Source organism: Passer montanus, unplaced genomic scaffold, assembly GCF_014805655.1.
Source record: "Passer montanus isolate IOZ18808 unplaced genomic scaffold, ASM1480565v1 scaffold19, whole genome shotgun sequence".
Lineage (NCBI taxonomy): Eukaryota > Metazoa > Chordata > Aves > Passeriformes > Passeridae > Passer > Passer montanus.
The window spans coordinates 2351726-2362054 of NW_024366480.1; the positions used below are offsets into that span (position 1 = coordinate 2351726).

The 10329-nt window shown below is 58.9% G+C and overlaps 1 protein-coding gene across 1 annotated transcript in view; it reads right to left on the reverse strand.

Moving 5' to 3' along the window:
• Positions 1 to 10311, reverse strand: part of GDF6 (growth differentiation factor 6) — a 10848-nt gene extending 537 nt beyond the window's left edge. Inside the window, 2 exon segments of the mRNA XM_039706371.1 lie at positions 1 to 416; positions 9873 to 10311. The exon segment at positions 1 to 416 is cut by the window's left edge and continues 86 nt beyond it. Coding sequence (XP_039562305.1) covers positions 1 to 416; positions 9873 to 10209 — 753 coding nt within the window. The 5' untranslated portion in view covers positions 10210 to 10311.
• Positions 10312 to 10329: the final 18 nt, after the last annotated feature.

Sequence of the window (10329 nt, forward strand, 5' to 3'; positions counted from 1 at the left end):
GCGCCGCCGGGCGCGGGTGAAGACCACCAGCAGCGCCCGCTCCTGCGGCGGCCGCGGCCGCCGCGCGAAGCCCAGGCCCCGCAGGTCGAGCCAGCGCCGCGGCCCGCGGCCCGCCGAGGCCCGCAGCTCCAGGCACAGCCGCTTCCAGGGCCGCTGCTCCCGCAGGCCCTGCCGCACGTCGAACACCTCCCAGCCGGAGGACGAGGCCGGCCGCGGGTCCAGGGCGCGGGAGTCCAGCGGTCGCGGCGAGAGGCAGGCGGAGAGCTGCACGTGCGGCGGCGCGGCGGGCGGCGGGCGGCCCCGCGGGGCCCGGCGGAACAGCCGCAGCTCGGCCCCCACCAGCTCCTCCGTCTCCGAGAGGGTCGACACATCAAACACATACTGCTGCCGCCTCAAGGGAGCGGGCGAGAGATCGTCTGCGAGATAAAAATAATTACAGTCAGTTGCGCTCGGGGGGATCTGCCGAGAGGTCTCTGAGGCGGGAAAGGGAGGCAGCACCGCCGGCTCGCCCGGCCGGGCCGCTCCTGCCTGCCTCACCCCGCACCCCCAGCCGGACCGGGACCGGGGAGGGTAGGGAGAGGAGAAAGAAGGAGAAGGGAATAATATGGAGAGGGAAGAATATGGAAGTATGGAAGAACCCGCACCCGACAGTCCAGGAGACAGCTCTCCAGCACTAGAGGCAGGCCCTGCTCCACCACATCCTCTGCCTATCAGCCCCATGTACACGTATCTGTGCTCCTCTGAGGAAAACCTGGACTTCTTTTTTGACACATCGGTGTACAAAGTGCAGCGCAGAAAGCAAACCAGATTCCCTTGAGCTGCTTTCCAATAAAATGTTTACAACCCAGCAAATACAAAAATTCCCAAAGCCCCTGTGTTTCCCCAGAAGCTAGTAAAGCTTGTGTAGATTTCTATAGTAAAAGTGTCACTGGAACCTCTGTTCAGCAGCCCCTCGCCGCTTTTCCAAAATCAGCCCGCCCCAGGGGTAGAAACAGAGACTAAAGAAATATACACCCGCCTGTTATTTATCGATATCAAAGGTCACTGCGATTCTTAATCAGTATGTTTCACAACCTCGGCTCTACCTGACAGCTCTCTGGGAACCTCCTGCGGGGCAGGAGAGACAAGGGGATGATTTATGCAAACCAAAAACCTTCAGACGCGCCACGGCGATGTAAAAAATCAATGCGGATTAACGTGCAGTTAATCAGCGCGGATTAGCACACTCGACAGTCGCCCTGCGTCGCTGCGTGTTCCCCTGGACGTCAGCAGGGAGATGGAGCGTGGAGTGCACCAGGGACAGCGGGAATTGCTGGGAAAAAGACCTGCCCCGCAGCCAGGCCACGGGATGCTCGGCGGAGCCTGGCTGCCTGCCGAGCGCAGGGAGCCGCCCTGGGCGGCCCCGGCCCCGCCGCGCACCCAGCGGCACCTCCGGCCCCGCACACCGGCCCGCCTCCCGCAGCACGGCCCCGGAGCCCGCCTCGCCCGCACCGCGGCACCAGGAGCCAGCACGGACAGGGAGTTCCCGAGCCGGAGCTTCCCCGCCTCCCCGGGGCTGCGCGCCGGCGGGAGCGATGCAGGATCGGTCAGGCATCCCGGAAAATCTGAAACCAGGCCTTTCGCATCCTTGCCTCCGCCTCCCACTCCAGGCTTGTCTGTTCCCTCGCTGTGGGGCTTCTCCTTCCCAGCGAGGGGCGAGAGGCAGCCTGGTTGTGCATCCCGCTCAGGGAGTGCGGGAGGAGACTCAAAAAACCACGAGCAGAGCCCGAAAAATGTCGTCACAATCCAGGTGACGACAACAGCTGCTTTATTGAGCTGTGAAAATAAAAGTGAAACCCGTCGGGAGCTGCCTAGAGGTGCTGGACAGTTTCATCAGCACTGCAAGTGCAGACCAGGATTCGGTCCGTGAGTCTCCTGCGGGTTTTGGGGGAGCGTGGGGGTAGTTCTGCCCTTCGCAGGCGCGGGCCGTGGGCTGAGGTGCACGTGGCTGCAGGAGGAGGGTCCAACAGCTCCGGAGATCTCTGGTATCATTGCCTCCTCCTTCAAGGGAGTCCTGGGAGCCTCAGAGAAAAGCGGATGAGCCTTCGGGTAAGATAGCGCAGGTCCTCCTCCTCCTTCTCCTCTTTTTCGTCGTCTTGGTGGTTTTTTTTCTGCATCCAACATCTGTCAGATACAGGGCGCAGATCGATCTCCTGGCTCTACCGATATGCCTCAGATCTTCGTTCAAGGGCTCCAGCGACCGTCGAGGAAAGTAGATCAGCATCTTCCTCTGCGGCTATCCGCAGCACCGGGACGTGGGCAGAGCCGAGCCTGGGCACGGATTCCCTTTTAATCGCTCTCGTTGCTTAGGGGATGGAGAGGCGGCTGTCACGCTTGCTTTCAGAGAGAGATGCTCGCTCTCTTTGGTACTCCCAGTCGCCATGGGATGGGGGTGAGGAGAGTGCTGCCTCCAGGCCGCTGTCCCTCCGGAGCAGACAGCCCCACATACACTCCTCCTTGTCCTGTTCCTGACCAGCGCCAAAGCCCTGGCGTCCCCCATATCTCTGCCGGGGTGCAAGAGCAAGGCAGCGCTGCCCAGCAGCCACAGCTTTCAGGGAAAGGGCGGCCCTTTCCCGAGGGATGAGGGGACACGAAGGTGACAGCGCCTCTCCCGTTCCCGAGGAACTGTCACGCAGGTGGCCTGTGGCGGCGCAGGAAATAATCCCATTCGGGGGTAACATCCAGGCATGCAGTTTAGACGGGAGGGAAGCAGCGAGAGGCTGAATTGCCCGCATGTCCCCGCTGCTCAAAGTGGGCTCTAAAGGGTCTGCAGACCCCTGTCACCCGGCGGTGCGGGAGGAAACCAGCTCCGGCACTGTGGGTGCCAAAAGGCTTGCTCAGGGATGCTCCGCAAGCAGCATCTCTTGAGACTCCGGTTTGGTGAGGGTTTGGGGCGTTGCACGGCAGGTCCGGGTTGCTCGGTGGCACGGCACGCTGGCGACACGGCCGGTTTGCAGAGAAATGTGCCCCCGCTCAAGCGGATCTCTGAGACCGGTTTCAGCAGCACCGAAACTCTGCTGGAAAAATCCCACTGGCTCAGGCAGCTGCCGGCTCCCGTGCCTCTCTCGGGAGGGCAGGGAAAGGGGCAGGGCTGCCGGTTGTTTCAAATAAGCAGCTTTGAATCCGATCAGATAAACGCTATTTATTCACTCTTGTAACCTAATAATTCCAGATGAATACATAATCCTAAACCAGTACTGGCTCGCTCCCAGCGCAGTCGAGAGGGTGGGAAAAGCAGCGGAGGGCGGGGAGGGAAAGCGGGACCTCCGGAACCTCCACAAAACGGGAAGAGACGGGTCTAGGTTGGGGACCCTTTGTTCCCAGCGAGGCTGCTGCCTTCCCAGCACACAAAGAGCGGCAGCAGAGACGGCGTGGGGACACCCTGACTGTCCCTCTCTCTCCCCGTGAGCAGTGCACAACGGATAGGTGCTTGTCCTCTTCAGTTTTCCTTTAAATCCAAGGAGCGACTGGGGTAAAACCCGGGGTTTGGAACAGCCAGCTGGAAACCTGCCTTTTTCTCAGGCCAGCTGAAGCTGTCCTTACAGATATTCCCGTTACCGAAATACTTGGTGCGAACAGCAAAGTCGTCCCAGCTGGGCTGGGGAAAGCCACATTGCAGAAAATGCACCGGGGAGGTGTGTTTGTATTTGTAGCGTTAAAGTAAATGATTGTAAGCTCCGCAGTAAGTATTTGTTCTATTTCGACTCTCCGCAGTTTATTCTCTTTTTTTCGGGCGAAAATAAAATATTAGGAGCGGGAAGGAGGGACAGAAGGAGGGAGTAGGTCTATCTGAAATTTAAGAATGTGCCAGTGGCGGATGGAAAGAGCAGCCCCACTCCGCCGTGCCCCTCGCGAGGCGCTCGGGCAGCGGCGTGCCCGGTGCTCCCGCGGCCGGGCCGGGCCGAGCCGGGCCGGGCCGGGCCGGGGGCTGCCCCGGGCCCCCGCCCGCCTTCCCCCTCGCTTCCCTTCGCCGTGCTGTGGCTGCGCTTTCTGCAGCTCCGAAGCTGAATGAATGACTGGGTTGGGACTTTTCCCTCAATTCCCTGTGTGAAGCCTCTCCCGTTTCCCGGGTCGCTTTCTTGCCGCAGTCTGGGCTTTGAGGAGAGACGGGGGTTAACGAAGGCTACACAAAGTTTCCCTTTTCATGGCAGATCAGGTACTGGGCTCCCAGCCAATTCATCAGGGCTCAGATCTTAACTTTACATCACTGCAAATTATACCCAAACCACATTCAAGAAGAATTTTCCCATTCCCAAATTCTCTTTCAAGCCATATTTAAACTCGCAAACCAAAAGCACATTTTCAGTTTAAAGACACTTTGCAGACACTCGCACAACAATAATCTGGAAATTAAAACATATATTGTCCCTAATTGCGAAGGTCTGCCCACACGTTGTCTGCGGAGTCGCAAGGCTGACAGGTATTTCTTTCGGAGCATTACCCAAGCTGTGGAAACAACGGGCTGACTCTCCATGTGTGGTATTTCTCCGGGTTTCAATTCCACATCTCCCAGCGCCTGCCTCGCCGCGGTTTTTTATTACACCGAGTGATTAGATTTAAATGCATCGTTCGCTTCGCTATCGAGTAACCGAGAAAGACCACACCTTCCTCGGACGGATTTCCAATCCTGCCAAAAAACACTAACTAGTTGTTGGAGGGCTGTTTCTTTTTCTTTTTCTTTTTTTATTTTTTTTTTTGTCTCCTCGGAGCAGCGAGGCACCTGGCTGTGATGCACCTTTGATCACCGCTGTACCGTACCTGCTCCGGGAAGGCTGCCTGCCCTTGTCCCGCTCTCCGCCGTCTCCTCGCTTGCCAGGAGCGACTCTCGGCCCTCGGGCACAGAGGGACACGTCCCGCAAGGCTCCGGGCCCTCGGCTGTCGCCATCGTCCCAGCAGATGCGCCGCGGCGGACGGGAGCTTCCTTGCGGGGTCTCTACGTGCTGTAACAGACCTTAACCCAGTATCTCTCCCTTTCCCCATCTGCGGTGCTTACGCTACCCGAAATACTTCGACGGAGGAGAAATAATTTCTCCGAAATTATTCGTGTTGAGAAAATCGGCCTGAATATTCCCAGCGCTTAGAGCTAAGAAATGAAGCGAAAATATTACTGAGCGATAAATGTGGACGCGCTAAGATACAGCAAGCGAACATACAAATCTGGCCATAACTAGCAAAGATTGAAACATCCCCTTTCGCTCATAAATCAGACTTCAGGCACGAGAGGATGGCTACCCTCAGTTTCAGCCTGCCCCGAAATCGCAAGGAAAGGAGAGTTTTCCCTGTCGATCGTTTTGGGTTTTTTTTTTCTTCTGCTATGACGGGAGGAGGTAAAAGAGGAGGGCGAGGCGCCCCACTGCCGTGCCCAGCACCGAGTGGCCCTGGCCTGTGCCGGATTTTCTCCCCGCGGGCCACTCGGCTGCCGGCTGGGGCCAGCCCAGCTGCGGCACAGCATCTCCCCGCGGGCGGCGGAAACTCCACAGCTCCGAGGCGGAGACCTCGGACCTCCGTCCCCCACGTGTCCCCCCCTCAAAAAAAAAAAAAAAAAAAAAAAAAAAAAAAAAAAAAAAAGCAACCTCTTGGCAGGAGGGTTTCTGGATTAAAAAGAAAAAAAAATAATAACGAAAAAAATCAGAACCACGTCCGAAATGAGCCACCGGAATAGTTTGATAGGCGTGAATTACTCGTCCTGTTAGCGGAGCGGCACCGCCCCGCCGAGCTGCCTGATCCGCGGAGCTCCCGGCGCCGCTTCCCCGGACCGCCCTCCCGTGCGCGAGCCCCCACGCCTTCTCCGGGGACAACAAACAAACGAAAGACAAACTAAAAAATGCCCCCGTCCCCGCCGACGGCCCCATTTTCACTGGGAAGCGGCGAGAGGCGCAGCCGCCGAGGGGACGCTGCGCTCCGCTCCGCCCGCGCCCGGCCCCGCTCCGCTCCCTCCCGCAGCTCCCGCGGCGCGGGGGCCAAACACCGAGCCCCAAACACCTCCCGGCACCGGCAGCGCGGAGCCGCCGCCCCGCCCGCCCCGCGACACCGGCTCCGCCCCGCCGGGCCGGGCCGGGCCGGGCCGCTCGCTCCTCTCGCGGGTGCACGGCGGGGATGAGGAGCGGCAGCTCGCTGCCGCGCTCCGGCCGTCTGGTCTGCATTAGTGTTTTTATAAGGGGCTCAAACAAATCGAATACAAGGTCACCAAATAATTAACAGTTGTGAATTCCCTCCTTTCCCATTAAAATACTTCCCTGTTTATATTTCATTTTCCTTCTGCCAACGACAACACTGCTTGGGCAAAGGCGCTGCACAGATTACGCTACACTGCAGCTTTCGGTCCACCCAGAAACCCGCTGTTTTGCATAAATATGTTGTACTAGATGAACTTCAAGTGAGATTTACACTCTTTTCTTCCGCCACATGCACAGCCGGGCCGTTTTCAATTTCTGCACACGGAATCCCCCTTTCGTCCTAGCCGTCTATTCACCACCCTCAGAACCCTCATGGCAAGAGCAAAACAACGATGTTCGGATCCCTGCCCATCTGAATCAGTTGCCTCCCAACTGGAACGCGAAACTACATAAAGAAAACGGGGAGGGAAAAAGGAGACGATCTTGACCTATTTCGATGTCCCCGTCCCTTAGGCGCGGAGCGCAGCATTTCGTATGCGGGAGCCCTGCCTTGGTGCCGGTGCTGCGGGCTCTGCAGACACAAAAGGGTGAGGCGAGGGGCACTCGCAGCAGCCGACCCTCGTGGCAATCCCTTCCCACGGAGATCTTTTCAAAAATCGTGCTCCTTCGCACTCCAGCTATTTCTTTTTTTGTTTTCGATTTCTTCCCAGTCATGCCGCGTTTCTTGCTAGCTGTGGGATTGCTTGTTTATAACTCCCTTCTCCAGCTCTCTCCCGCTCTCTCCTTTTTTTTTCTCTTTTTTTTTTCTTTTTTTTTTTTTTTCCTTCCCCTGCCTGGTGGAGTCCTTGCAGCTCCTAATTGTCCTGCCTTACTGTGGAGCTCCAATGCTGGGGGTCCTGAGGCCAGTGAGAGCACCATCTGCGTTTTAATGAGTTACTTCATGTGCCAACAGTAATTTTCCTACATTCAGCTAGGTCCTGTCTGATCTTGCGACCGTAACAAGGGGGAGCGAGTGGGGGGCGGTAGGGGGTGGAGAAGGGGGAATCGCAAGCCCTTTCCCCTCTTTCTCCTCTCTTTTTCTACCGACGGGGGAGAAAATTATATGTGCATTAAGCAGTAGTGAGTCTTCACTTCCTCTCGCGCTACCCTGAAAACGATCTTATTAGCTTCAAGCGGGAAGGGAAGAAGCGAAGCAGAGGGAAGCGGCTGTCGGTGTCTGCCCCGCAGCCCCGGAGGGCGGTGGCACGGGCGGGCCCGGCACTGCTGCGGCCGGGAGCTGCAGAGCCGAGCCGAGCCGAGCCGAGCCGAGCGGCCCCGCCGGACGCTCTCGGGACACGCAGGCACCGCAGCCGCCTCGCACGGGAAAGGCTATTTCTCGGCAGGACGGAAAGCTGCTTCGCGCTCCTCTGCGGGCTGCTGTCCCCCCGAAATGCTGCCATGCAGGATGGCGTGCGGCAGGTGGGACGGCCACCGCCATATCCCCCCTGGAGCTGCCGCTTAGGTAAAGAGCAGCCCATCTAATTGGGTCAATTTGGGCGGCTATACTGTCTGCAAATGAAGTGACAGAAAATCTGCCCCCCCTTCCCCGCTTTCCCTGAGCAAAGACTGTTCATCATCAGCACAACTCCAGCTCGCCAATTAACTGGGCTAGGAGCCCACGGGGAGGTGGGCAGTAAAACAGCTACCACTTCAGAGGAACGGAAGCTCTCTTGAAGTTTTTTGGTGATGTGCCATCGGCTGGTCCACTTCATTATGGGAGACTAGACAATATTTGATATGTTATGACATGAACACTCAATTAGATCACTGAGTTGAAATACTCCAATCAGTGGCTTGATGCTAAGCAACCCTCAGAAGGTCCAGCAGAAGGTCACAGCCTGTGACACATCAAATCAAAATCAATGGGGAAAAGTGAGGCTTTTCCTTAATCAAACCAGGACTTCTGTTAGCAAATCACTTCCCCCGGAGTAGAATCTCACATGCAGCGAGATGAGCTAAATTTGTTAAATTAACTGTCTTTCTTCTGGTTATCAAGAATAAGATGATATCGAGCTCGGCTCCATTTCCTGCGGCTCGCAGAATTAGCACCCCATTTCCTCTCCGTCAGGGGGAGCGGTCCAGCTCCTTTCTGACGGCAGAATTTTCGAAACCGTGTTTCTAGAAAGCGGGTCGGAGACCCCCCATCCCCGCTTTTAACAGCGACGAAGAAAACAACCCCCATAAGGCGAAGGCGGAGAGCAAAACCCCTCGTCCCCTTTCCCCTCGACAGCGTCTGCGGGCTTCCGACCGCGAGGGGCACACACTGTGGGCGCTTCCACGCGTCCTCCCGAGCCCAGAGGCGCGATGGGCACAGAGCCGGCAGAAAGAACTCTCCCGAGCCCGGAGAAGCAATGGGGCAAGGGGCCGAGCCTGGGGTGCCGTGGGCGGGGAGAAGGCTCCGGCTCGGGAAGGCGGTGAAGGGGGGCAGTTTGGGTTCGGTTCGATTTGATTTGGGGCGATCGGCTTCTGCGGCTCCGGGGAGCCGTGTGATTTTTCCCGGCGCCGTATTTTGCCCTAAAACGGCTGGGACACGGCGGGAGGGCGGCGAGCTGCCCCGGCTCCCGGTGCTGCTCTGGCTCCCGGTGCTGCCCCGGCTCCCGGTGCTGCCAGCCACCGGCAGGTACATCAGTGCCCGAGGAGGCGCGGACGGAGGGGAGGGTCTTCAGATGTGGGAGAAGGGGAGGAACGAAAGTGCAACCTTCATTAAGAACCTGTTAATTAATCTGTTCTTAATGGCTCACAACCAGGGTAACGAAAAAAGGGGAGGGGGGAATGAAAAGGGCAGGGGGGCGTTTTTATGGAAGGGAAATTTTACTCTGGATCGACGAGAAATGTGCACCCGCGGCCCCGGGTACAAGCGATACGACCACGAGAGAAAAGCCCAGGAGGGCCCCGGCGGGGGCTGCAGGTCACGGAGGGGGCCCGGGAGCCCCGCGGCACCGATGCTGCCCGGGAAGCTCTGCGGCTCTGGGCAGCGGCCCCGCTGCCAATCCCGGCCCGGGGGTGCGTGAGGACCAACCCCGCACACAGCTCAAAGGATGTGGCCCCGGAGCAGACGTCAGGTCCGGCCGCCCCTCGCTGAGTCCCGGTACCGGGCGGTACCCGGGCTGCAGGCTGCCCCCCGCAAGGGGAGCCGGGGGGTCCCAGTCCCAGCGCTCTTGGAAGGGACGGGGCTCTTCCAGGTAACCCCGATAACGCGACCCGAGACGAGAGCAGCCTCAGGCAGAAGATGTTTGCCCTCGGTCAGTTTAAACTTTCTTTTCGCCGTGCAGCCGCATCGATAAGAGCCACCCTTTCTCCGGCGGGTGGAAAGAAACCAGAAGAGCGATATTTAATTATTTTTTTTTCAAGGTTGAATTTACACCCAAATTCCGCCTGCAAAGCTGGGGCGTGTTTTCCACCACCCCATGACGATTCGGGGAGGAACACTCGTGTTTCTCGCACGCAGCACTTCGGGCTCGGGTTTAGCGCTGCGGGGCCGTTTGCTTTAAAATAAAACAACGCGACTCCCAATTTACCGAGAGCTCTGCACTTGCCGGCGATGCCGGGGCGGGGAACAGCACCGGCGGCCGCTGCCCACCTCCCCAGCACCAGGCTCCGCGGGACGGCAGCCCCGTGCCGGGGAAGGGGCACCGCAGCCCCGGGGGGACCGCGAGGGGCGTGGGGGGCAGAACTTACCTCGTCCCCTGTCTACAAAACTAGTGATGGTGTTGGCGGATTTGGACGACTGAAAAAAGCTGGCGTTGATGCCCAGTTTCTCCGCGATAGAGTAAGTCCTGAACAGAGACAGCATGTACTCGTGGGGTTCCGCCCGTGGGAGCGCCCGGTCCATGGCGTGTCCCCCTTGCCGCGGGCGGTTTTCCCGTGGGGACCGCGGCACTCTGCGGCTGCGACCACCTTTGGAGGAGGCGGCGAGCCCCGAGGAGGCAGGGAGGGAAGCCGGGAGGCAGCAAGGTAAATCCCAGAGGAGGCTGGCGAGCAAGGCGGCGGAGAGCAGGGCCCGGCGTGCATTCATAGCGAGAGGCGGCGGCGGTAGGGAGGAAGAGGAGGGCGGCCCGACGTGCGGCTCCGGCGGCCCACGGAGCGGCGCGGGGACTGCGCGGCGGCGCGGCGCGGAGCGGCGACTGCACCCGGG